General features: G+C 55.1%; 1 protein-coding gene across 1 annotated transcript in view; it reads left to right on the forward strand.

Annotated features, from left to right (window-relative positions):
* LOC311188021 (protein FAM90A27P-like) overlaps nt 1-27,911 on the forward strand; it is a gene marked incomplete at both ends in the record, with an annotated part of 56,416 nt that overhangs the window by 27,215 nt on the left and 1,290 nt on the right. The window contains 5 exons of the mRNA XM_084259795.1: nt 15,250-15,424; nt 15,766-15,965; nt 26,535-26,613; nt 27,059-27,135; nt 27,618-27,686. Coding sequence (XP_084115921.1) covers nt 15,250-15,424; nt 15,766-15,965; nt 26,535-26,613; nt 27,059-27,135; nt 27,618-27,686 — 600 coding nt within the window. The remainder of the gene's footprint in view (nt 1-15,249; nt 15,425-15,765; nt 15,966-26,534; nt 26,614-27,058; nt 27,136-27,617; nt 27,687-27,911) is intronic.

Consider the following 27,911-nt stretch of genomic DNA (forward strand, 5'->3'; position numbering starts at 1 on the left):
TTTTCGGATGTTGAACCATCCTTGTGTCCCTGGAATGAATCCTACTTGGTCGTGGTGAATTATCTTATGGATACATTGTTGGATTCTGATAGCTAAAATTTTATTGAGGATTTTTGCATCAGTGTTCATTAGGGAGATTGGCCTGTAGTTTTCCTTTTTTGTGTTGTCCTTGTTCGGTTTTGGTATTAGTGTAATGTTGGCTTCATAGAACGTGTTTGGTATTGTCCCTTCCTTCTCAATTTTTTGGAAGAGTTTGTGAAGGATAGGCACTAATTCGTCTCTGAATGTTTGGTAGAATTTATTTGTAAATCCATCAGGTCCTGGACTTTTGTTTTTGGGGAGGTTTTTGATTACCATTTCAATTTCGCTAATTGTAATTGGTCTGTTTAGGTGTTCTATTTCTTCTTTATCTAGCTTTGGGTGATTGTAGAGTTGTAGGAATTTGTCCATCTCCTCTAGATTGTTAAACTTGTTTCCATATAACTGTGCATAGTAGTTACTGATTATTCTTTTGATTTCTGCTGTGTCCGTTGTGATTTCTCCTCTTTCATTGATGATCCTTTTTATTTGTGCTTTCTCCATTTTTTCCTTTGTGAGCCTGGCTAGGGGTTTGTCTATTTTATTGATTTTTTCAAAGAACCATCTCTTGGTTTCATTGATCTTTTGGATTGTTTTTTTAGTTTCAATTTCATTTTTTTTGCTTTGGTTTTTATTATTTCTTTTCTTCTACTGGTTTTGGGGTTTTTTTGTTGTTCTTTTTCTAGATCTTTGAGCTTCGAGATTAGGTTGTTTCTTTGAGATTAGGTTGTTTCTTTGAGTTCTTGTTTCTTGATGTGAGCTTCTATTGCTATATATTTTCCTCTTATTACTGCTTTTGCTGCATCCCATACATTTAGGATATTGGTGTCCTCTATGTCGTTCAATTCAAAATTTTTTTTAATTTCTTCTTTGATCTCCTCATTAGTCCAGTGGTCTTCCAGTAGTGTGGTTTTTAATCTCCATGAGGTAGGAAAGTTCCTTGCCTTCTTTTTATGGTTTATTTCTAGTTTGATGCCTTCATGGTCAGAAAAGATGGTTGATATGATTTCAATCTTGGTGTATCTGTTGAGGTTTGTTTTGTGCCCCAGTATGTGATCGATCCTGGAGAATGATCCGTGTGCGCTTGAGAAAAATGTGTACTCCGTTTTTTTGGGGTTTAGTGTTCTATAGATGTCTGTTAAGCCCAATTGCTCTAGGTCCTTATTTAGAGCTTTGGTTTCTTTACTTATTTTTTGTCTTGTTGATCTATCCATTGTTGATAGTGGTGTGTTGAAGTCTCCCACTACGTATGTGTTTTCTCCGATGTCTGTTTTCAGAGAGGACAACAGTTGTCTGATATATTTTGGTGCTCCTTCGTTTGGTGAGTATATGTTAATGAGTGTTATTTCTTCTTGAAGTATTGTCCCCTTGATCATAATGTAGTGACCATTGGGGTCTCTTTTTATCTTTTTGAGTTTGAAATCTGTTTTATCTGATATAAGTATAGCTGTTCCTGCTTTCTTTTTTGGTCCATTTGCTTGTAGGATTGTTTTCCATCCTTTAACTTTGAGCCTATTTTTATCTTTTGTAGCTAAATGTGTTTCCTGGAGACAGCAAAAGGTTGGGTTTTGTTTCTTAATCCAGGCTGCAACTCTATGTCTTTTTATTGAAGAGTTTAGTCCATTTACATTTAGAAATAATATTGATATGTTAGCATCTGTATTTGCCATTGTGATTGTCTTTCCTTTGATTTTAATTATTTATTCTTTTAATAGTTTTTTTTTTGGGGGGGGGCCTTCTTTCATTGTTATTCGTCCCTCTGAGGTTTTGTAGTATTTTTTGGAGTGGGGGTTTAGTTGTAATGAAATTCTGGAGTTTCTGTTTGTCTGGGAAGGTCCATATTCTTTCTTCAAAGAGGAAGGAGAGCTTTGCGGGATAGAGTATTCTTGGTTGGCATTTGTTTTCTTGGAGTCTGTTGACTATGTCCCTCCACTCTCTCCTTGCCCGTAGTGTTTCTTCGGAGAAGTCTGATGTCAGCCTGATTGGCTTTCCTTTGAATGTTATCTGTTTCTTCCCTCTTGCCAGCTTCATTATTTTTTCCTTGTCCTGGATTCTTGGGAGCTTTACTATTATGTGTCTTGCTGTATTTTTCCTTTCGTCGTGGAAGTTTGGTGTTCTTCTTGCTTCTTGTATATCAATTTTCAGCTCCTTCTTCACATTTGGGAAGTTCTCTTCAATTATCTCTTTGAATATTTTCTCTGTTCCTACATCTCTCTCCTCTCATTCTGGTATTCCTATAACTCTTATATTTCCTTTCCTCAAGGAGTCAGATATTTCCTGAAGTCTTTCTTCGTTCTTTTTCCTTCGTACTTCTCTTTCCTTTTCTGTTTTGGTTCTTTTTCTTTCTGTGTCTTCAAGAGTACTTATTCGGTCTTCCATTTCATCTATTCTGCTTTCATTGCTTTTCCCAGAATTCTTTAGTTCTTCCATTAATTCTTTGATCTCCTGCATTTCTTTTACTTCCCTCTTTAGGGACTCAATTTCTTTCTTCTGACCATTGTTTTCCCTCTCTAGGGACTCAATTGCATTCTTCTGATCGTTGATTATTTTTCCCTTATCATTGTTTTCCTTTATGACTTCTGTCAGTTTTTTTAATCACGGCAATTTTAAATTCTCTTTCTGGAAGGCTCAGAAATTCTTCCAAGTTATTGTCGTTGCAATCTGGGGGCTGGTTTTCTTTTTGTGGTGTGCTTTTTCTCTGGAGAGTTGCTAGGTGGCGTGTGGTTCTTCTCCTCCCTACTGTCTGTTTTCTAATTTGCCGTATGCGTTGGGACACTGTGTTGTTGGGACTGGCCGGCATTTGGGTGGGCTTCTCTGCTCCCCTCTGGTTCCTCCAGGAGTCATCTGTCAGTTTCAAGCAGTCTTTACTGGAGAAAGGTCCCTGTTCTAAAATGCCGATGTGGGGACACACTCCCCTGTGCGCCTGGTCTGCCCCGGCGGTGGGTTCCTGCTCCCCCTCTGGGCTTGGACTGCAGGCCAGAGGGGGTCTGGCGTGGGCGAACTTCCCCTGCTCACCTCTGGCTCCTGAGGAAGCCTTCTGCAGGTAGTCTTTAATGAATAAATGTCCCTATCCTAAAGTGGTGATGTGGGACACACTCCCTGCGGTCCGGTCTCAGGCACACTCTTCTGCGTGCCTGGTCTGCCCCGGCTGTGGGTGCTCGCTCTCCCTGTGGGCTCAGACTACTGGTCGGAAGGGGCCCGGTGTGGGCTAACTCCCCAGCTGGCCACTGGCTCCTTCAGGAGTGTCTGCTGGCTTCAAGTCGCTAGGTGGCGCTAGAGATCTCTCCTAGAGCCCTTGGGGAGCTGATTTTCCACCCCGTGGGACAGGGAACAGAGCGGGGATGGTAGGGTACACCTCACCGGCTTTGGGGTGCTGTGTCTGCCTTGTGCCCCAACATCGTGGGGAACCCACGCCCCTAATTTCGTGCCTTGGGTCTCAGTTCCAAAGCCCTCAGTTCCAGGATGCGGGCTGTAGCCCAGATCAGTGGCGCGGGAATGGCGCCTTTTGAATCCCGCTCCCCTGCCTGGGCGCCTGGTTCCTGCTCACTCAGGGAGGGCCACCGCGCGTCTCCCCGCAAGCCTAGGTTGCAGGCGCAGTGACCTGGGCAGCTGCGATCCGATCCGGATCCGCGTTTGCTTTTCAACCGCACTGCTTTTCAGCGTGATCCACGCCCCTTTTCCGCGCAATCCCGATCCGTGTCTGGTTTTCCAGAGCGCCGCTTTCTGTGCAAGCTTACCGGGCGGCCAGGGCTGGCCTCCTCCTGGGGGGCGGGGCTCTCTTTAATGGCGCCTGGAGCTCACCTCCGCGGCGGATCCTGCAGGGTTCTCCACAGCTCCCGTTCACGGGGTGTGGTGGCTGAAATAGTTCCTTTCCACTCACAGTCCCGCTTGCTGCGTCCTTTGTTCTTGTTGGCCGTTTTGATTTGTTGTTTCCCTCCTCTCTGCCGGTCGGAGAGTGCTGACTTTGTGGGCGGGGAAGGGGAGGAGGGTTCTGCGCTTTCCTCCCTTCTGGTCCTCTTTTATGGCAACTTTCATCTTCGGGCAGTTTGCTGGAGTCGTCCCTTTATCTTCCGTGTCCCTGTTCTCACTGGGACCTGCCGCTTTTCCTCCCTATTAACTTTTTTTTAATGGGAGATCTTACTCGCAGTGTCTCCTCGCCGCCATGTTGCTCCCTAACTCAAGACATGTAATTTTTGTGATGATATTTGTCATGGTAAAAGTTCTGAGTAGTGTCATGAGGATCAGGAGCTGAAGATGGGGTGTCCTTCGTGACAGAAACAAACAAAAAGAAACAAACCCTCACAAAAACAAACAAAACCAAAAAGGAACACTAACAACAATTAAAGAAACAAACAAACATAAACAAACAAAAACAAAACAAACACTAACAAGAAATAACAAAAACAAACAAAAATAAACAGAAACTATCAAAAACAAACTAACAAAATCAAACAGAAACAAACACTAACAAAAACTAACGAAAACTAACAGACAAAAACAAACACTAATAAAAACAAACAAAAACAAACTCATAAAAACAAACGGAAACAAACAAAAAACAAACACTAAAAAAACAAACAAACAAAAACAAACACAAACAAACAAAAACAAAAACAAACACTAAAAAGAACTAACAAAAACTAACAAACACAAACCGAAACTAACAAAAACAAACAAACACAAAGAAACAAACGGACACGCCCGGGTATTTCCATGCCTGGTGCCTTGATCAGGCTCATTTAAAAAGCTCCCGGGCACGAATGGGCACCCAGAGGGCACCCAGGTACTGGGGAGTGGAGGGACCAGGGCGCACGGGAGGCGGGGTACAGAGGGGAAGGAAGAAATAGAACCCTACATAAATGAACCCCCCAAAGGTTAACAGACCTGAACACAACTGTTGATGGGAAGCAGACAGCAATTTGGCTTTAAAGTCTTGTTTCAAATTCAGAAAGCCCGGAAGGCGACTGAAGCCACAGGCACATCCCGGGGATTCCCGGCCAGGAAAGCCTGGTGCTTTCCGGTCAGCGCCTGATCATTATCAGCTGTTGCCAATTAAACTGAGAGGTTCGCTTCTTACTGTCCGCTTCTTACTGTCCATTTCCCTGGGGGCAGGAACACAGCAGCGGGAACCACCTTCTCTTGACAGAAGTGCCCATTGCCCGCAGGCATCTGGGGCCTCTAGTCCACCTCAGTAGCCTCCTAGCCATGCCAAGATGAGGCCCTCAGCTCATTTCCACCTTAGAGTTGAATAAACTGAGTCACAATAAGACTGAGTAACATCTCCTGGACTGTGACGGTGGAAATGAGAACCCATGAGGTGTGTCTCCAGGGTCTGGACTTATTTGTTCCCTGAGCCCTTCTTCACACTTCTCTTGTCTCTGCCTCTCCAGCGAAGATACCAGAATGTTGAATTTTAGTTCCTCCTCCTCACATGACTATTTCCACCCTCGCTGCACCATAGAATCGCTTTGGGGGGGGTTTGAAAACAGTGACTTATCACTGTGAGGCAGACTGTTCACTCACAGGGCCTCAGGACATGAGTGGGGACAGTGGCAGTTGGGAGAGCACCCGCCAGTTGAGTTCTCTCTTGGAAGCATTTCCCCTTGAGGCTTGAGTTCAGTTTTCAGTTTTGTTCAAAGGGGATACATGTGCAAATCCTTCGTGAGAACTTTCATTCTGCAGTACGGTGCGGGCTTCTGTGGTGTGTAATAGCTTAAGGGGTGCAGCTTGCCTGAGTGCTCTCGGCAGAGCTGCTTTGGAAGGAGAAAGCACTGGTGGGGAGCTGACTGGGTGCGGAGCTCAGGACTCATCGAGTCAAGGTACTGGATGTGGTTATACGGGACGATGAAATCCCGCCCCCACATAGCCCAAATCAGACGCTTCATGGAGAAATTCAAGGAGTGTTCTGTGGCCTGAAAGTGCTGAGCTACCCGTGCCTCTGGTCTGCAACTGTCCCCACAGAGACGGGGCTGGTGCTGACTAAGTGGTGGACATCAACGTCGTTGCTACTGCCCCCCGCATGACCTCGCCAAGCCAGGGCCATGGCACACTGGAGCAACCAGGCACGGGTGAAGGATCTTGTGTCTCCCGCAGGCCAGGACAGAGCGCGCTATGTCAGTGAGGAGAGACGATGCGTGGGGATGAGCTGTGTGGAAGGAGCTGCTGGGAGAGACTCTGAGTTGGGCTAAAACTTCAGCCCACGTGCCGCGGAGCCCAGACCTAAACAGGTGCCTACAGCTGCATAAGGACAAGCAGAACTTCAGCTCACCAGACTTTTTTAGCAACACGGTTTACTCACATCTTTACAAATCTATTGCAAACTTTAATTTCTTACAAAATTCTGCATCATCCCAGCATCAGTTCAGTATTCCCAGACCACTTGACTATCTTGGCGATGTCACCCTTTCCCTGGGAAATTATGTAGATTCTTAATTATTTGCTAACTTGCATATTAAAACATTCTTAGCGTATTTTTCTCCTAGATTTCGTTATCTGATATGAAATCTAGCTGAAGTTTTCTCCACTTTGGTTTTTGGACTACCATCTCCTTGGTTTGAGAACCTTCTTTCGTGACACTGAGTGCTCTGTACAATCTGACTCCTCCTATGTGCCACAGAATGGCTCTGGGAATGAGGGTTCTGTTGGCTTTTAAATGAATCGCTTCTGTGTGAATTGCTTGGTAATCCTCAAGCACATTCATCGCTCACATCCTGGGTTAGCAGTGACTCGTTCACTGAGCTTTCTTGTGCCTACGTGACTGGTGCTTGGCTGAATATTTGTTCACATGGATGACACTCCCACGCGGTCTGACCTGTGTCAAACCTCAAGTGTTTCAAATGTACAAATGTGGCTGAAGACAACCTCGTTCTTTCTATGTACAGTAGGAGTTCTCTCAGGTCATCGAAGGTCAGGCCAATGACTGAAGGTTTTGATGTCATACGTGTGTATTCACGGCCACATACATGTGCATATGTCAAGTACGAAAGACTAGAGGATCTTCCACATCAGTTGCAGTATCCCTTCAATGTATGAGTCTTTGGTGTGTTTAAACATTAAAGCTATGGTTGACGTCTCTTAAATATAATGAATCATCATTGTATGTCATCTCAGGTCAGAATATTCACTAAAAGCACTCATGTTCTCTCCATAGTGGATTCCCTCGAGTCGTCTAAGGGCAGAACACTGACTGAAGGCTTTCCCACACAGCTGACATTCATACGGTTTCTCTCCAGTGTGAGTCAGATTGTGCTTTCTAAGGTCAGAGCTTTGAATGAAGGCATTCCCACAGATGCAGCATTCGTAAGGTTTCTCTCCAGTGTGAGTCATCTCGTGCCTTCTCAGACTGGAGCAGGTACTGAAGGCTTTCCCGCATAGATGGCATTCACAGACTTTACCTTGACTGGGAATGTGCTTGTGCTGATGAAGGCATGGCTGGCCACCAAGGGATTTCCGACACTGCTTGCTGATACAGGGTTTCTTTTCCGTGGGAGCCGATAAATGTTCGTTCACTGTGGAGCACTATGGGGAATGTCCCATACTGTTACATTCAAAGGGAATCGCTTTTGGGAAGGAGAAGAAGGGCTAGTAATGGTTTTCCATATACATCCATACATTCATTATTAAATATATATACATATATATATATAATCATTTAGTGATGCCCTTCAATTAAAATCTTTCCAGTGTTAATTCCTAATGAGCTGCATCCCCCTCCTGCACACGTTTTTGTAGCATCCTAACTGCAGCTTGTAGACTGATTTTGAAGGCGTCAATGTGTTTCAAAGACGAGGCATAGGGGCCTCCCCGGTGGCGCAGCGGTTGAGCGCTGGGTTGCTCAGCTGCCCGCAGTCTCTGCAGCTCTGTTTCGATCCCCGGTTGCTCCCTGGCCACAGGAGGAGGGTCCCACATGGCGCGCAGACCACTCCTGCAGCCCGCTGCTCCCCTCAGCAGTGTACTTCGGTCCTTCTGCCTGCTCTGCGTCCCGCTATCGCTCTGGTGAATTCTCTCCCTGTCCCGCGCTTCTGACTGTGCCCAGTGCTTGCATAAATAAATAAATAAATCTTTAAAAAAAAATAAAAAAGACTAGGCATAGACTAGGTATAGGAACAGTATGTAGTTGTCCATATTTTTTTAAGATCTCGGGTTATAATTTCGAGCTCATTAATTTTTTCACTACCTCAACTATCCAAAACTTTTTGCTGAGAGTTAAATCTCAACTTAATGTACTTTAGGATAACAGATTCATTTATTCACATACTACTGCCATGTCTCTAATTTGAATGATTAGTGTCACTCCCCATGAAACTTACCATTGCCTTGATTGCAGATGCGTCCTTCCTGCTGATATGGACTCTCCTGGGTTCTAAAAAGGTCCCGGGGTTGGAACGAGGCAAAAGCTGCAGGCTGTGGATTTGTGCTGTAGATCTCAGACCCTGTAGATCTTAGCATCTAGCCAGGAGGGCAGGGAGGGGCAGGCGATCGCAGGGGGGGGGAATTGGAGGCACCCCCCCAGCAGGGCTGGTGGCAGAACAATGGCGAGGGGCATCGATTGCTGCCCGCGCCCCCTTCCGCCCCTCCCCTGACTCCATCTCAGACCAGTGCATGGGAACAGGCTCGGCTCTCCTCGGCCCAGGCTCAGCTCCCTCTGGCCGGCACGGAGCAGGCTGTTGTCTGTTCCAAACGTGCACGCGCCAGCTTTACTTCCACACGTGGAAACGTTCCCATAGGCTCTGCAGAGCATGCTGCCGGCCCAGCGTCTTCCTGTATCATCTCTGTGCCCCAAAGAGGCGCAGCACAGACGCCAGCACACGGGGCCTGGGCCGGTCCTCCCAGGAAGCCTACGGCCCTCTCCCACGGGACTGTTCCCTGGGAGACGTGGAACATTGTTATCGACTGGAAAGGGTTAATCATTGGGATTAGGAAGCACATTGTCTCCTTCTGCTTCTATGCACCCCAGACACGGCCATGGCAGGGGGGCGGGGGTTCGGTTCTGCTCGTTGAGGAACAAGCGTGGGCACAGCCTGGCGCGGTGAGGCCTCGCTGATGGGGTGACGTCTGCCCCGTCTCAATTCTAAGTCCATCCCCTGTGTCCAGGAGCCCTGGGGGGTGGATGGTTGAGCTTGGCCCCAAGGATGGGATTTCGCCTTCCAGTAATGAATCACCAGCTGACTGAGGGCTCTGCTCTGCGCCCTCAGCCCGGGGAGCTATTCACAGGCAGTTGAAGTGTCTGTGGATGGACGGCGGCTGCGAGGCCGAGTGCCTTTCCTTTGAGGTGAATGTCGGGGGCTGCAGAAGTGAATTTGTGCCGCTCTGCTGCAAAAGAAGGAGTAAAAATTGATGCTGAGCAGCAGCTATGGACATGAAGGCGCGATGGTGCCCCGGACTGGGCTCCACTCAGGTGCCTCCATGCCCCGCCTCCAGCACCGCTTTCTGGGTTCTCTGACGCCGTCTGTCCCCTTGGGAGGCCGTGAGCATCCGCTGGCCTCTGCAGCCCCAGCACCTGGTATCAGGTGGATGAAGTGGGTGACTCACAGATAAAACAGAGGAGATGGCACGCTCGGCCTGGGCCCAAAGGTGCTGGGGCTACATCAACCCGGCTCACACAGTTGCCTGGGCTTGGGGCCAAGATCCTGGTCTCTGGGGTAGCAGGACACCCAGTTTACTGCGCCTCAGGACGCCACTGCACCACACTCCTCATCGCGGTACAGACGGGCGCGCTGAGAACACCGTCACCCCCGAGCATCAGGTCCCACGATGACACGGCCTGTGCTGTCACACTAACACTGCCAGGTGCCCGCTCGGCAGGCCAGGTCCCAACCCCCCCCTACCCCCGCCCAGGCCAAGGAGATCACAGCTGTCACTGCTCAGCTGCCCTGTCCAGATGGCGGGCTTTGGCCTAGTGTCTTTACCCCCCCAAAACACTGCTGTCTTATACGTGGAATAGAGAAACCAAACAAAGAGCTGGATGAAGACGCACTTTAAAACCAACCCTTGAAAGCTAACCAGAGACCCCAGGCTTGTGGGGGAGGGGGTGGACAGGGTGGGAGAGAGCATGGTGGGCCTTCGTGGAGGACGGTGGGTGCTTTAGCAGGGGGGTTACAGGCCCACCCCTGCAGGGGAGGCCCCACACTTCCAGAACACTAGCAAGGCTGGAAACCCAGGGCTCTTTATGCAAAAACACAAAGCCGGGCTGGATTTGGACAGCGCGGCACAGGCCAACCCTAAGGCGCAGGTTGTCCCACAGCTCCCATTAGCTGCTGCATGGAGGGAGAAGCTGAAACCAGCTGCACGGGAACTGGACGCTTTCCTGCCCTCTGTGACCCCCGTTCCATCGGGCAGCGGTGAGGGCAAGGGAGAACTTGATTGCTCTAAGCAGCCTAAGGCTGAGCCCCAGTTCCAGGCCGAGCCATGCGTATCCCACGGGCCACTTTCATGGCAGAACGTTCGCACCACGCCCTTCCGGGGTGGAAGACACAGACAGTCTCCTCAGGCCGTGACGCCCGCTGCCCGTGGAGATGCCAACAGACATGGCAGCTGAAGGGACAACTTCCAGAACAAAGCACTTATAGGAGATTTTAAAGTAAGGATTAAAATAGGCTTGAAACCCTGTCTGGTGTTGCTTCTGGTCTTTATGGTGCAGGATCTTTATGCTGAGCTCCGCGGGGAGGGGGTGGCTGGGGGACCTACGGCCCTGGGGGAACGTTCTCGGGACTTGTGCTTGTGAGAGGCCCGTCAGCAGCCCCGGAGAAAACGAACCACTTGGGAATCTGACCCCATTCGGGCCTCCTCCACGCCCTTGTCTCCTTCCTCTTCTTCCTCCAGAGCCCAGCGGCTTGCAAGGGCGGGGTTCTCCGGGCCGCGGTGTCATCCACGACGACTTCCCAGCCATAGTCGTGTCTCCTCCCCTCCCCCTGTCACCAGAGCGAGTCCCTGCGCACTTCTCGGGCATCTTTCTCTCCCCCCCCCAAAGATTTATTTATTTATTTATTTATTTATTTATTTATTTATTTATACATGCACTGGGTACAGTCAAAAGCGGGGGAGGGTGAGAGAATTCACCAGAGCCAGAGCAGAGAACAGAGCAGGCAGAAGGACCGAAGCACACCGCTGAGGGGAGCAGCGGGCGGCAGGAGAGGTCTGCGCGCCATGTGGGACCCTCCTCCTTGACCCCCCTCTGGGACTAGCCAGGGCTGATCTTATCCCTCCCCGTCTCCCCTCGGCCGGGTCCCAACCTGGCACAGGTGTGTCCTGACGAGGCACTCAGCGCCCCAGCTGCCCACGAGCTGGACAGGGACAGCCATCAGGCCCCCTCCGACACCCTCAGCGTCATGGGCTTGGGACCCAAATAGGGCTGGGGACGACAAACAGCGGCTCGGACCCCTCCACTGGCCAAGGAGATCACAGCTGTAACTGTGTAATGAGAGAAAGTCTCCATAACAGAGAAGAAGTGTTACTAACACAACACAACCAGAAGGACGCAAGGGTCGCCATGCCAACGGTAAGTGGGTGTGAGTCCTAATCATCCAAACTGCAGATCCGGCAATAAGGTAAGGTGCCTGCAGGAGTGTAATGGAGTTGGAATTAAGCACTTTCTGGGGAAAAGTTTGGTAGTTTGAAATCAGTGAAGAAATTAAGCTCAAAATAAATGAGCTCAAGGCAAAACCTCCGTTCTAAAAATACAGTCAACTGCATCAACATTTCTCATGGTAGGAAAATAATATCTCAAAGGATAATATTGTCTGCCTGCAGGTGAGTGACCCAGTACGTGTGCGAGACGAGCCCTAGAGACTGTCACTCCCAGGTTGCTAGTGGACAAATGAAGGCAAGGACATAGGCTGGCAAACCACTAAGAGTCTTTTTTCTCTTCTCCCAAACAGCCACGTCTCACTCCAGAGGCTCCCGTTGGACACATTGACGTGGGTGACGAGTTTACTCACAGAGCTGAGTTCAATCAACGTGTTTTAATTCGCGTGGGGCAGAAGCCTCATATCACAACAGGGCATGGAAAATCACTCCGCAAAGACTTGTCCTTTCAACCACACAAACAAATTCACACTACAGGATAATTACGTGAGTGCCACGAGTATGGGGAGCTCCTTCGTCCTTACCTTCACCTCAAGAAACACAAGACAACGCACACTGGAGAAAAAACATGTAACTGTCATTGAGGTGGGAACAAATGTTCGCAAAGCTCTGACCTTAGAAGCCTCAATAACACCCAGACCCGACGACGAGGTAGCAGACCACACACACGCCATTCACATGAGAAAGTGTTCAGCCACAGCTCTCACTGGGAACAGCAAGAGAAAACTCACACTGTGGAGAAACCCTATAAAAGCCGCGCATGTGAGAAGGCGTTCAGTCATTTTTCTTACCTTAGAAGCCACAGAAAATCCGCCCTGCCTAGAAGCAGGATGCCTGTCCACAGGGCGGGAAATCCTTCAGCCAAAGCTCTGGCCTTAGCCAGCACAACAGAATTCATAGTGGAGAAACACCACACAAGCGTCTGCTCTGCGGGGAGGCCTTCCATCACGGCTCTGAGCTCCGGCGCCCCAGCAGAACACACGCAAGAGAGAAACCCCACGAGGGCCGCCGCTGCGGGAATGCCTTCAGTCAACGCGCTCACCTTAGAAGCCATGAGAGACCCACCCTGCAGAGTGGCCGCACGCGTGTCCGCTGGGCGGGAGAGCCTTCAGCCACCGCTCCTCCCTTCGGCGACACCAGGGGCCCCAGCCCTGAAGGGAGAGTCTCGCAGGCCTGCAGGAGGTCACCTGCCTGGTGGACAGAGCTTGATAAAGCAGAAGCAAAATCCAGTCCCAGCATGAATTTTAAAACCCTCCAAGGGCTCTCACACTGCATGCATCAGCACTGCAGTCCTGGGGTGAGCAGGGAGGATCCTTCTACCCCCTTATCAGCAGTCAAGAAGTCAGGTTTGCAGGTGAGTTCTCCCAGGTCAGAGCAGTGACCGGTGGTTTCCCACATGCACAGATGTGCTGTCAGTGTGCCGCTCGCCAACCTGACATTGCAGGTGCAGGCACGCTGCAAACAGAGCCGTGGGGACGGTGTCACCAACAGCTCCAAACTTTGACATGTCTGGAGGACTTGTGCAGGGAGCACCTCTTTCTTCTAAAATTATTTCCATCCTGGGCAAGCTCCGCTCGGGAGAAACGCTAGTCTCACAATCACTGTGAACTAAGATTCAGCCACCTACCAGCCTGACGTGCTCAAGAAAAGCCATCGAAGGAGCAAAGGTTCAAACAGCAAGAAGAGGATAAAACACCTCGGGGTATAAAAGAGTCTTTGAAGCAGGACCAAGAGTCCCGACAGACAGTTCAGACTGGGAGACTGTTCCGTGTAAGATCAACAGAAATTCTTGATTCACGGAGCATCTCTGACAGGCATCTGGGTGAGGTGATTCCAAACACCCCCGGTGTCGTGGAGGAAGGGAAATCTGAAGGAATCCTTACATTTGGTCAACACTGAGATTCTAACAACGAGGTAGCAAACCTAAAAGCAGCATGGAAAACTCTCCAGCGAGATTGCACGTAGGAAAAAAGGACATAAGTGAGCAGAAGGCAGTGGCTGAGGATGTTAAATGTAGAAATTTGTAGGAAATTGAACCTTTTCAAAACAATGCAAGCTGTTGCAAATGCAGCTCACGGCTGGCGTGAGGTCATCTCCGGGCAACCGCTCTGTGAGGCTTCCTCCCCAGGAGACGCGCAGCCCTTGCTGCATCTCTCCTTCCTCCAAACCCGCGTCCACCCTTAGCAGCCCGGCCCTCCTCCGGCCGCCCCGCCGCCCCCTCTCACTCTCCAAGCCTTAGAGGCAATTTTTAGCCCATCAGGCCAGGGGCAACATTCGCCAAGTCTTGTTTAAAGATGTTGGTGGCACCTGAGCATCTGTCCCCGGCCCTGGGATCAGCCTGGAGCCACCTCAATGAGCAGCACCGTGTTCCCGGCCTGAGAAAGCTCCTTGGCTTCGGTCCCGCTTCTGACTGGAGATAAATGGAGGCAGAGTCTCTTCTAAGGCCACACGTCATATCTCGCTCAGGGAGCCCTGCCCGGCCGAGCCACAGAGGCGGTGCCCCGCGCAGTCCTGCAAATTGTACTAAACTAAGACAAAGCCCCCAAACTACCAGCTCCCCTGGGAGCGGCTGGAAACGACACACACTGTGTCGCGGCGCGAGGCCAAAGGAAACTCGCTAAAAGGGCCCCATGATCTTTCCAAAGCCTGGGAAGTGCTGTCCCCTGACACCGTCCCTGGTACCCAGGGGAACGTCTCCCAGGACATCACCACGATGGTCTCCGTCTTTCCAGTAGCAAGAGTCACATTCCCAGGATGACCGACCCACGAGCACTCCCCGATAGAAGCAGGTGGCCCAGGGAGTCAGAGCCCCTCGGGGGCCCCCGCCATCCTCATAGGGCCGCGGGCGCTGGCCGGGACAGACAGGAGTCCACTCAGTGTCCACCACAGGCCCCCGGGAGGCACCTGCAGCCGGAAGGGCTGGGTATGTCCACAACCACCTGCACAGGGGTGAGGGGCAGTGATTGATGGGAGGGAAGACCCGCTTGGTCACGTGACCCCAGGGACAGCATAAAAGGCAGGCCTGGGACCAAACCTGCCTAGTCCCACCTGCTCCGGCCTCCAGGACGCTGCCCACCGACAGTGCACCTGGTCCAGCCCCACCCGAGCATCTCCTGACCCACGGAGCAGCCCCGGGGCCTCAGGTGAGTTCCCCCTCTCGGGGGTCCTCTGATGGCGCAGGCAGTGATAGAGGGGTGAGGGGTGTTTTCAGTGGGGGCAGGAGGGGTTTACCCTCAAGCACTGTGCCCTGAGGCTGAGTCAGCCTTGCCAGGGGACCCTCCTGGCTCCCTGGCACAGACTCCAAGGGGGTTGTGGGGTGGCAGGGCTTGCTGTGCTGCCGCCTGGGCTGGGCTCCCACTCATGGGCACCTGTGCACCAAGATGGTTGGAACGGGGCGGGGGAGGGCGGTGGTGAGTCCTGGGTCGGTAAGTGCAGGGGTAGGGGCTGTGAGGGCCCCCAGGGTGGGCAGGAGAGGCCCTGAGGTAAGTCCTGTGGCCCCCGGTGTCCAGGACTCACCCCAGGCAGAGGCTGTGGCGGAGGAGGCGGGAGCTCCTGAGCCCACTGACACTTGCCTTGTCTCTTGTCCAGGTCAGCCACCGTCGGGCCCGGGGACAGCGGGATGAAGCTCCAGGCGGCCCGTCCGATGGCGGGAAGGTCCAGCCCAGCTGGGGTCCTCTGCCCGGTGAGCACCCAGAGATGGATGGCCCCGCGGGCAGGACCCGGGGAGCAGACAGCACCCCCAACAGTGGAGGAGGATCCTCGGGTAAGTTCAGGACCTTGTCGGGCCCACCAGGTCGAGCACAGGGCAGGCGCCCCTCATGCTGTCTGCACAGCTCAGGCCCCCCCGCCCCAGCACCGCCAGGTGCTCCAGGGCAGGCCCCGCACCCCCAGTCAGCTCCTCCCCCAGTCCCTGCACCTGTAGCCCCCGCTCGCCCCGATGCCCAGTGCGGTCAGCCACCTGCGCCCTCCCTTCTCCTCCAGCCCCTCCCTCAGACCCTGGGGGAGGCCCCCACTCTGCCTCTCCTGCCCCCCACAGCCCCCTCCCCGATCCCTTCCCCTGCATGTGACTGTGAGGCCCTGACCCCGTGTCCCTCCTCCCCGCAGGTGAAGTGCAAGGACTGCGGAGCCTTTGGGCACAAGGCTGCCAGCCGCAGGTGCCCCATCAGGTGCTGGCAGGGGGCCCTGGCGCCCCAGGCTTTGGGCTCCCTGCAAGGCAAGGAGAACCAGAACCCGTGGTACGGGCACCTGGCACGGAAGCCCCAGACTGGCAGCCGGACCGTGCGGGAGGTTGCACGGGCACTGAGGTAGGTACATGCGGGCAGCTGGCGGGTCCCCCAGCTCCCGGTCAAGGTGGCTGTGACCTACCCCTCCCCTGTGGGCACAGCCAAGCCCGGGCAGCACAGGTGGAGGGGGCAGCGCCACAGGCCGGGATCCTCCGGCCTCCATGCTGAGGGGCCCCTGATCTCCTGGGGGCCCACGCGGGTGAGGGGGGCAAAGGGAACCTGCACCTGTGGACAGCACGGGGAGGGGGGTTCAGGGGGGTCCATAGGGAGACCGTGGGCGCCCAGCAGTGGGGAGATGCTCCAAGGCGGGAGGACAGTGGGGTGGCCGGGGGGTTCATGACCTTCCCGGGAGCCGGGGGATGGAGGGGGGACACTGCCCACACCCTCTTGGGCTCAGGAATCTCTGCTTAATGGCGTTTATCCCCGCAGGCAGGAGCAGCAGCGGGGCGCCCTCCCGCAGAAGCCTCCCAGGAGCACCCCGGGCCCGGCGCAGGGCGGGCGGGCAACCGCAGCCCCCTGGGACGACGCTCGGGTGAGTGTCCCTGCACCCGGGCCGCCCCTGCGCCGGGGCCGCTGTGGTTCCCTCGCCGCGCGCTGCGCTGCTGACCGGAGCGCGGGGGAGCTCACGTCCGTCTCCCTCGTGTCCCCACAGCACCCGAGCCGGCCCCTGCCCGTCCACCCCACCCAGAAGCGCGGCCCCGGTCCGGACCTGCCCCGGGGACGGCCACCCGCGAGCTCGCAGAAGACACGCAGCGGCGTCCAGGGGTGTCCCAGCGGCCGGCCCGCCCCGGGGGGCTTCTCACCCGCCGCCCTGAGGGAGATGCAGGGCGGGGCTCCATCCCCTGGGCCCACGTCTCTGGACACACCGCGGGGTGTCGCTCAGCATCAGGCCCTGGCTCCCGGCCCCCACCCCTGGACACACCCCAATCTCCTCGAAGTCCCCTCAGGCTCCGACCCTCAGCCTGCCCTGAAGTGGGGGCCCCAGGGCTCCTCCGTCAGCCCCAAGGCCCCAGGCAAGAGAGCCGCCCCCAGTCCTGCTCCACAGAAGCCCCGGAAGAAAGCCCGGCTGGGGCCGGCCCAGCACCCCCAGGAGGACAGTGAGGACGCAGACGTGGGGCCTGAGCCAACCCTGCCTCCCCCACCAGGCCAGCCGGAACATGGGTCCTGCACAGCCCCGCTGGCCACCCAGGGGGCCCCGGCCCCCAGCGCTGAGCCCCCGCGCCCTGCCCACGGCCCCGAGCGCCCAGACTCCCGGCCCTGCAGCCCGCCCCGCCCGGCCCTCACCTTGGTCCTCAGCAGACGGCAGCACGGCCAGTGGAGCTGCAGGTTCAAGGCCGCCTGCCCCCCGCCCGCTCCGCCGCAGAGCTCCCCCACCCGCTGCAGCCCCGAGGGCGCCGCCCCGCCTGCCCCGCGCAGCGTCCTCCACGAGGATCTCCTGGTGTCTTCCTCCTCTGAGGACAGCGATGGGGACTGAGACGCCCTGGCCACGGACCCTGGCCCGCAGGCGCCCCGAGGATGCCCCATGACAGGCGGGGACCCAGGGACGCCACAGCTCGCTGCCCCGCACCCTCGTGGGTGGGTTTACTGCAGACTCTGCTCACCCGCCGCGAGCGCGAGGCTCCTGTCTGCGGCCTGGGATGGGGGCTCCCTGTGCCTTTGGCTCTTCCTGGAGCGCAGCCGTCGGGGGCCTGCGCCCCAGTCTCGTCTATTAATAAAGTGCCCTGAAACGCACGCGGGTTCGCGTCTCTCTTCTCCGAGCAGCACATCGCGCAGCGCCCCCGTTCCCTCCCGCACAGCTCCCCGTGGGGACCCTTAAGAGTCTGAGCCCAAAACCGCCCCCGGCAGGCCCTCATTCCGGCAGCCAGAGGACCCCAGGGCCCCCGCGGGGTCTCCCCCTTCTGACGCCGTCTGTGCGTGTCCGAGGCCAAGGACCCGGCCATCCTGGGGGGGCCCGTGTGAATCGCACTCCTGGAGGAGCTGCCACCGCAGGGCGGGTGGGGGTGGGGAGCACCAGGGACGCTGAAGGGCGGCCTCGGGGCAGGACCCTTGACACCTTTCTGGGGGCGTAATCACCCCAACTCTGCACCTGGGCAGGGACCCCGAGGGGGAGGAGCACTAGGCCTGAGTGCCCTGGGCTTGGGCGAGGGAGGGTCTCTCTGGCTTCCCTGTGGGGTGAAGCAGAATCGGGTCCAGCCTGGGCTTCACTGTGTGAATCTGGGGGAGTCCCTGGGGCGGGCCCAGGGCGTGCGGAGGGCACCCTGCCCCGGCCCCCCACCCCGCGCTGACATGTGGCCGGGGTGGTGGTGGCGGAGGGATCGTCGGGCACCTTCCCCCGCTTGTTTTGAGCCGAACACGAATCAGTTTCCTGCTCTTTGTAAAGTCTTTGAAAGTGAAATTTGTGTCGGGCTTTACCTTCCACGCGTCGCGAGTGCGTTGGCACACATCCCCCCACACTCACTCATTTGCACACAAGAGTGTGTTACTGAGAGTGAAGAGGAGCTGGTGAGACACCGTCTTATTAGAGTCCAGCCCCCAGCAGGAGGCTGCCCGGTGCTGGCCGCACCAGGCTGGGCAGGGGAAGGACAGGGCGGCTCCCGCGGCCGCGGCTCCAAATGTGGCTGAAGACAACCTCGTTCTTTCTATGTACAGTAGGAGTTCTCTCAGGTCATCGAAGGTCAGGCCAATGACTGAAGGTTTTGATGTCATACGTGTGTATTCACGGCCACATACATGTGCATATGTCAAGTTAGAAAGACTAGAGGATCTTCCACATCAGTTGCAGTATCCCTTCAATGTATGAGTCTTTGGTGTGTTTAAACATTAAAGCTATGGTTGACGTCTCTTAAATATAATGAATCATCATTGTATGTCATCTCAGGTCAGAATATTCACTAAAAGCACTCATGTTCTCTCCATAGTGGATTCCCTCGAGTCGTCTAAGGGCAGAACACTGACTGAAGGCTTTCCCACACAGCTGACATTCATACGGTTTCTCTCCAGTGTGAGTCAGATTGTGCTTTCTAAGGTCAGAGCTTTGAATGAAGGCATTCCCACAGATGCAGCATTCGTAAGGTTTCTCTCCAGTGTGAGTCATCTCGTGCCTTCTCAGACTGGAGCAGGTACTGAAGGCTTTCCCGCATAGATGGCATTCACAGACTTTACCTTGACTGGGAATGTGCTTGTGCTGATGAAGGCATGGCTGGCCACCAAGGGATTTCCGACACTGCTTGCTGATACAGGGTTTCTTTTCCGTGGGAGCCGATAAATGTTCGTTCACTGTGGAGCACTATGGGGAATGTCCCATACTGTTACATTCAAAGGGAATCGCTTTTGGGAAGGAGAAGAAGGGCTAGTAATGGTTTTCCATATACATCCATACATTCATTATTAAATATATATACATATATATATATAATCATTTAGTGATGCCCTTCAATTAAAATCTTTCCAGTGTTAATTCCTAATGAGCTGCATCCCCCTCCTGCACACGTTTTTGTAGCATCCTAACTGCAGCTTGTAGACTGATTTTGAAGGCGTCAATGTGTTTCAAAGACGAGGCATAGGGGCCTCCCCGGTGGCGCAGCGGTTGAGCGCTGGGTTGCTCAGCTGCCCGCAGTCTCTGCAGCTCTGGTTCGATCCGCGGTTGCTCCCTGGCCACAGGAGGAGGGTCCCACATGGCGCGCAGACCTCTCCTGCAGCCCGCTGCTCCCCTCAGCAGTGTACTTCGGTCCTTCTGCCTGCTCTGCGTCCCGCTATCGCTCTGGTGAATTCTCTCCCTGTCCCGCGCTTCTGACTGTGCCCAGTGCTTGCATAAATAAATAAATAAATCTTTAAAAAAAATAAAAAAGACTAGGCATAGACTAGGTATAGGAACAGTATGTAGTTGTCCATATTTTTTTAAGATCTCGGGTTATAATTTCGAGCTCATTAATTATTTCACTGCCTCAACTATCCAAAACTTTTTGCTGAGAGTTAAATCTCAACTTAATGTACTTTAGGATAATAGATTCATTTATTCACATACTACTGCCATGTCTCTAATTTGAATGATTAGTGTCACTCCCCATGAAACTTACCATTGCCTTGATTGCAGATGCGTCCTTCCTGCTGATATGGAATCTCCTGGGTTCTAAAAAGGTCCCGGGGTTGGAACGAGGCAAAAGCTGCAGGCTGTGGATTTGTGCTGTAGATCTCAGACCCTGTAGATCTTAGCATCTAGCCAGGAGGGCAGGGAGGGGCAGGCGATCGCGGGGGGGGGGAATTGGAGGCACCCCCACAGCAGGGCTGGTGGCAGAATAATGGCGAGGGGCATCGATTGCTGCCCGCGCCCCCTCCCGCCCCTCCCCTGACTCCATCTCAGACCAGTGCATGGGAACAGGCTCGGCTCTCCTCGGCCCAGGCTCAGCTCCCTCTGGCCGGCACGGAGCAGGCTGTTGTCTGTTCCAAACGTGCACGCGCCAGCTTTACTTCCACACGTGGAAACGTTCCCATAGGCTCTGCAGAGCATGCTGCCGGCCCAGCGTCTTCCTGTATCATCTCTGTGCCCCAAAGAGGCGCAGCACAGACGCCAGCACACGGGGCCTGGGCAGGTCCTCCCAGGAAGCCAACGGCCCTCTCCCACGGGACTGTTCCCTGGGAGACGTGGAACATTGTTATCGACTGGAAAGGGTTAATCATTGGGATTAGGAAGCACATTGTCTCCTTCTGCTTCTATGCACCCCAGACACGGCCATGGCAGGGGGGTGGGGGTTCGGTTCTGCTCGTTGAGGAACAAGCGTGGGCACGGCCTGGCAAGGTGAGGCCTCGCTGATGGGGTGACGTCTGCCCCGTCTCAATTCTAAGTCCATCCCCTGTGTCCAGGAGCCCTGGGGGGTGGATGGTTGATCTTGGCCCCAAGGATGGGATTTCGCCTTCCAGTAATGAATTACCAGCTGACTGAGGGCTCTGCTCTGCGCCCTCAGCCCGGGTAGCTATTCACAGGCAGTTGAAGTGTCTGTGGATGGACGGCGGCTGCGAGGTCGAGTGCCTTTCCTTTGAGGTGAATGTCAGGGGCTGCAGAAGTGAATTTGTGCCGCTCTGCTGCAAAAGAAGGAGTAAAAATTGATGCTGAGCAGCAGCTATGGACATGAAGGCGCGATGGTGCCCTGGACTGGGCTCCACTCAGGTGCCTCCCTGCCCCGCCTCCAGCACCACTTTCTGGGTTCTCTGACGCCGTCTGTCCCCTTGGGAGGCCGTGAGCATCCGCTGGCCTCTGCAGCCCCAGCACCTGGTATCAGGTGGAGGAAGTGGGTGACTCACAGATAAAACAGAGGAGATGGCGCGCTCGGCCTGGGCCCAAAGGTGCTGGGGCTACATCAGCCCGGCTCACACAGTTGCCTGGGCTTGGGGCCAAGATCCTGGTCTCTGGGGTAGCAGGACACCTAGTTTACTGCGCCTCAGGACGCCACTGCACCACACTCCTCATCGCGGTACAGACGGGCGCGCTGAGAACACCGTCACCCCCGAGCATCAGGTCCCACGAGGACACGGCCTGTGCTGTCACACTAACACTGCCAGGTGCCCACTCGGCAGGCCAGGTCCCAACCCCCCCCTACCCCCGCCCAGGCCAAGGAGATCACAGTTGTCACTACTCAGCTGCCCTGTCCAGATGGCGGGCTTTGGCCTAGTGTCGTTACCCCCCCCAAAACACTGCTGTCTTATACGTGGAATAGAGAAACCAAACAAAGAGCTGGATGAAGACGCACTTTAAAACCAACCCTTGAAAGCTAACCAGAGACCCCAGGCTTGTGGGGGAGGGGGTGGACAGGGTGGGAGAGAGCATGGTGGGCCTTCGTGGAGGACGGTGGGTGCTTTAGCAGGGGGGTTACAGGCCCACCCCTGCAGGGGAGGCCCCACACTTCCAGAACACTAGCAAGGCTGGAAACCCAGGGCTCTTTATGCAAAAACACAAAGCCGGGCTGGATTTGGACAGCGCGGCACAGGCCAACCCTAAGGCGCAGGTTGTCCCACAGCTCCCATTAGCTGCTGCATGGAGGGAGAAGCTGAAACCAGCTGCACGGGAACTGGACGCTTTCCTGCCCTCTGTGACCCCCGTTCCATCGGGCAGCGGTGAGGGCAAGGGAGAACTTGATTGCTCTAAGCAGCCTAAGGCTGAGCCCCAGTTCCAGGCCGAGCCATGCGTATCCCACGGGCCACTTTCATGGCAGAACGTTCGCACCACGCCCTTCCCGGGTGGAAGACACAGACAGTCTCCTCAGGCCGTGACGCCCGCTGCCCGTGGAGATGCCAACAGACATGGCAGCTGAAGGGACAACTTCCAGAACAAAGCACTTATAGGAGATTTGAAAGTAAGGATTAAAATAGGCTTGAAACCCTGTCTGGTGTTGCTTCTGGTCTTTCTGGTGCAGGATCTTTATGCTGAGCTCCGCGGGGCGGGGGTGGCTGGGGGACCTACGGCCCTGGGGGAACGTTCTCGGGCCTCGTGCTTGTGAGAGGCCCGTCAAGCAGCCCCGGAGAAAACGAACCACTTGGGAATCTGACCCCATTCGGGCCTCCTCCACGCCCTTGTCTCCTTCCTCTTCTTCCTCCAGAGCCCAGCGGCTTGCAAGGGCGGGGTTCTCCGGGCCGCGGTGTCATCCATGACGACTTCCCAGCCATAGACGTGTCTCCTCCCCTCCCCCTGTCACCAGAGCGAGTCCCTGCGCACTTCTCGGGCATCTTTCTCTCCCCCCCCCCCAAAGATTTATTTATTTATTTATTTATTTATTTGTTTATTTATTTATTTATTTATTTATACATGCACTGGGTACAGTCAAAAGCGGGGGAGGGTGAGAGAATTCACCAGAGCCAGAGCAGGGAACAGAGCAGGCAGAAGGACCGAAGCACACCGCTGAGGGGAGCAGCGGGCGGCAGGAGAGGTCTGCGCACCATGTGGGACCCTCCTCCTTGACCCCCCTCTGGGACTAGCCAGGGCTGATCTTATCCCTCCCCGTCTCCCCTCGGCCGGGTCCCAACCAGGCACAGGTGTGGCCTGACGAGGCACTCAGCGCCCCAGCTGCCCACGAGCTGGACAGGGACAGCCATCAGGCCCCCTCCGACACCCTCAGCGTCATGGGCTTGGGACCCGAATAGGGCTGGGGACGACAAACAGCAGCTCGGACCCCTCCACTGGCCAAGGAGATCACAGCTGTAACTGTGTAATGAGAGAAAGTCTCCATAACAGAGAAGAAGTGTTACTAACACAACACAACCAGAAGGACGCAAGGGTCGCCATGCCAACGGTAAGTGGGTGTGAGTCCTAATCATCCAAACTGCAGATCCGGCAATAAGGTAAGGTGCCTGCAGGAGTGTAATGGAGTTGGAATGAAGCACTTTCTGGGGAAAAGTTTGGTAGTTTGAAATCAGTGAAGAAATTAAGCTCAAAATAAATGAGCTCAAGGCAAAACCTCAGTTCTAAAAATACAGTCAACTGCATCAACATTTCTCACGGTAGGAAAATAATATCTCAAAGGATAATATTGTCTGCCTGCAGGTGAGTGACCCAGTACGTGTGCGAGACGAGCCCTAGAGACTGTCACTCCCAGGTTGCTAGTGGACAAATGAAGGCAAGGACATAGGCTGGCAAACCACTAAGAGTCTTTTTTCTCTTCTCCCAAACAGCCAAGTCTCACTCCAGAGGCTCCCGTTGGACACATTGACGTGGGTGACGAGTTTACTCACAGAGCTGAGTTCAATCAACGTGTTTTAATTTGCGTGGGGCAGAAGCCTCATATCACAACAGGGCATGGAAAATCACTCAGCAAGGACCTGTCCTTTCTACCACACAAACAATTTCACACTAGTGGAAAATTACGTGAGTGCCACGAGTATGGGGAGCTCCTTCGTCCTTACCTTCACCTCAAGAAACACAAGACAACGCACACTGGAGAAAAAACATGTAACTGTCATTGAGGTGGGCACAAATGTTTGCAAAGCTCTGACCTTAGAAGCCACAATAACACCCAGACCCGACGACGAGGTGCAGACCACACGCACGCCATTAGCGTGAGAAAGTGTTCAGCCACAGCTCTCACTGTGAACAGCAAGAGAAAACTCACAGTGTGGAGAAACCCTCTAAATGCCGCGTATGTGAGAAGGCGTTCAGTCCTTTTTTACCTTAGAAGCCACGAAAAAATCCGCCCTGCAGAGAAGCAGGATGCCTGTCCACAGGGCGGGAAATCCTTCAGCCAAAGCTCTGGCCTTAGCCAGCACAACAGAATTCATAGTGCAGAAACACCACACAAGCGTCCCCACAGCTCTGCTTGCAGCGTGCCTGCACCTGCGATGTCAGGTTGGCGAGCGGCACACTGACAGCACATCTGTGCATGTGCACATCACGCCCAGGTTGCTAGTGGACAAATGAAGGCCTCTGCAGGGAGGCCTTCCATCACGGCTCTGAGCCCCGGCGCCCCAGCAGAACACACCCAGGAGAGAAACCCCACGAGGGCCGCCGCTGCGGGAAAGCCTTCAGTCCACGCGCTCACCGTAGAAGCCATGAGAGACCCACCCTGGAGAGTGGCCGGACTCATGTCCACTGGGTGGGAGAGCCTTCAGCCACCGCTCCTCCCTTCGGCGCCACCAGGGGCCCCAGCCCTGAAGGGAGAGTCTCCCAGGCTTGCAGGAAGTCACCTGCCTGGTGGACAGTGCGGTACAAAGCAGAAGCAAAATCCAGTCCCAGCAGGAATATTTAACCCCTCCAAGGGCTCTCACACTGCATGAATCAGCACTGCAGTCCTGGGGTGAGCAGGGAGGATCCTTCTACCCCCTTATCTGCAGTCAAGAGGTCAGGTTTGCAGGTGAGTTCTCCCAGGTCAGAGCAGTGACCGGTGGTTTCGCACATGCACAGATGTGCTGTCAGGGTGCCGCTCGCCAACTTGACATCGCAGGTGCAGGCACGCTGCAAGCAGAGCCGTGGGGACGGTGTCACCAACAGCTCCAAACTTTAACATGTCTGGAGGACTTGTGCAGGGAGCACCTCATTCTTGTAAAGTATTTCCATCCTGGGCAAGCTCCGCTCGGGAGAAACGTTAGTCTCACAATCCCTGAAATAAGATTCAGCCACCTACCAGCCTGACGTGCTCAAGAAAAGCCATCGAAGGAGCAAAGGTTCAAACAGCAAGAAGAGGATAAAACACCTCGGGGTATAAAAGAGTCTTTGAAGCAGGACCAAGAGTCCCGACAGAAATTCATACTGGGGGACTGTTCCGTGTAAGAGCAACAGAAATTCTTGATTCACGGAGCAACTCTGACATGCGTCTGGGTGAGGCGATTCCAAACACCCCCGGTGTCGTGGAGGAAGGGAAATCTGAAGGAATTCCTTACATTTGGTCAACACTGAGATTCTAACAACGAGGTAGCAAACCTAAAAGCAGCATGGAAAACTCTCCAGCGAGATTGCACGTAGGAAAAAAGGACATCAGTGAGATTTTGAGAAAATACCCACTCAGGGAAATGTGGCTTAATAATGTGTAGCAGAAGGCAGTGGCTGAGGATGTTGAATGAAGAAATCTGTAGGAAATGGAACCTTTTCAAAACAATGCAAGCTGTTGCAAATGCAGCTCACGGCTGGCGTGAGGTCATCGCCGGGCAACCCCTCTGTGAGGCTTCCTCCCCAGGAGACGCGCAGCCCTTGCTGCATCTCTCCTTCCTCCAAACTCGCATCCACCCTTCGCAGCCCGGCCCTCCTCCGGCCGCCCCGCCGCCCCCTCTCACTCTCCAAGCCTTAGAGGCAATTTTTAGCCCATCACGCCAGGGGCAACATTCACCAAGTCTTGTTTAAAGATGTTGGTGGCACCTGAGCATCTGTCTCCGGCCCTGGGGGCAGCCTGGAGCCACCTCAATGAGCAGCACCGTGTTCCCGGCCTGAGAAAGCTCCTTGGCTTCGGTCCCGCTTCTAACTGGAGATAAATGGAGGCAGAGTCACTTCTAAGGCCACACGTCATATCTCGCTCAGGGAGCCGTGCCCGGCCGAGCCACAGAGGCGGTGCCCTGCGCAGTCCTGCAAATTGTACTCAACTAAGACAAAGCCCCCAAACTACCAGCTCCCCTGGGAGCGGCTGGAAACGACACACACTGTGTCGCTGCGCGAGGCCAAAGGAAACTCGCTAAAAGGGCCCCATGATCTTGCCAAGGCCTGGGAAGTGCTGTCCCCTGACACCGTCCCTGGTACCCAGGGGAACGTCTCCCGGGACATCACCACGATGGTCTGCGTCTTTCCAGTAGCAAGAGTCACAGTCCCAGGACTGACCGACCCACGAGCACTCCCCGATAGAAGCAGGTGGCCCAGGGAGACAGAGCCCTTCGGGGGCCCCCGCCATCCTCACAGGGCTGGGGGCGCTGGCCGGGACAGACAGGAGTCCACTCACTGTCCACCACAGGCCCCTGGGAGGCACCTGCAGCCGGAAGGGCTGGGTGTGGCCACAACCACCTGCACAGGGGTGAGGGGCAGTGATTGATGGGAGGGAAGACCCGCTGGGTCACGTGACCCCGGGGACAGCATAAAAGGCAGGCCTGGGACCACTCCTGCCCAGTCCCACCTGCTCCGGCCTCCAGGACGCTGCCCACCGACAGTGCACCTGGTCCAGCCCCACCCGAGCATCTCCTGACCCACGGAGCAGCCCCACGGCCTCAGGTGAGTTCCCCCTCTCGGGGGTCCTCTGATGGCGCAGCCAGTGATAGAGGGGTGAGGAGTGTTTTCAGTGGGGGCAGGAGGGGTTTTCCCTCCAGCACTGTGCCCCGAGGCTGAGTCAGCTTTGCCAGGGGACCCTCCTGGCTCCCTGGCACAGACTCCAAGGGGGTTGTGGGGTGGCAGGGCTTGCTGTGCTGCCGCCTGGGCTGGGCTCCCACTCAAGGGCACCTGTGCACTGAGATGGTTGGAACAAGGCGGGGAAGGGCGGTGGTGAGTCCTGGATCGGTGTGTGCAGGATGAGGGGCTGTGAGGGCCCCCAGGGTGGGCAGGAGAGGCCCTGAGGTAAGTCCTGTGGCCCCCGGTGCCCAGGACTCACCCCAGGCAGAGGCTGTGGCGGAGGAGGCGGGAGCTCCTGAGCCCACTGACACTTGCCTTGTCTCTTGTCCAGGTCACCCACCGTCGGGCCCGGGGACAGCGGGATAAAGCTCCAGGGGAAGGCCCAGCCCAGCTGGGGTCCTCCGCCCGGTGAGCACCCAGAGAGGGTTGGCCCCGCGGGCAGGACCTGGGGTGCAGACAGCACCCCCAACAGTGGAGGAGGATCCTCGTGTAAGTTCAGGACCTTGTCGGGCCCGCCAGGTCGAGGACACGGCAGGCGCCCCTCATGCTGTCTGCACAGCTCAGGCCCCCCCGCCCCAGCACCGCCAGGCGCTCCCAGGGCCGGCCCCGCACCCCCAGTCAGCTCCTCCCCCTGTCCCTGCACCAGCGGCCCCCGCTCGCCCCTGTGCCCAGTGCGGTCAGCCACCTGCGCCCTCCCTTCCCCTCCAGCCCCTCCCTCAGACCCTGGGGGAGGCCCCCAGTCTGCCTGCCCTGCCCCCCACAGCCCCCTCCCCATCCCTGCCCCTGCATGTGATGCCAGGCCCTGACCCCGTGTCCTCCTCCCCGCAGGTGAAGTGTAAGGACTGAGGAGCCTTTGAGCACAAGGCCGCCAGCCTCAGGTGCCCCATAAGGTGCTGGCAGGGGGCCCTGGTGCCCCAGGCTTTGGGCTCCCTGCAAGGCAAGGAGAACCGGAACCCGTGGTACGGGCACCTGGCACGGAAGCCCTAGACTGGCAGCCGGACCGTGCGGGAGGTTGCACGGGCACTGAGGTAGGTACATGCGGGCAGCTAGAGGGTCCCCCAGCTCACGGTCAAGGTCGCTGTGACCTACCCCTCCCCTGTGGGCACAGCCAGGCCCGGGCCAGCACAGGTGGAGGGGGCAGCGCCACAGGCCGGGATCCTCCGGCCTCCATGCTGAGGGGCCCC

Source organism: Talpa europaea, assembly GCF_964194135.1.
Source record: "Talpa europaea genome assembly, contig: HAP1_SCAFFOLD_117, whole genome shotgun sequence".
Lineage (NCBI taxonomy): Eukaryota > Metazoa > Chordata > Mammalia > Eulipotyphla > Talpidae > Talpa > Talpa europaea.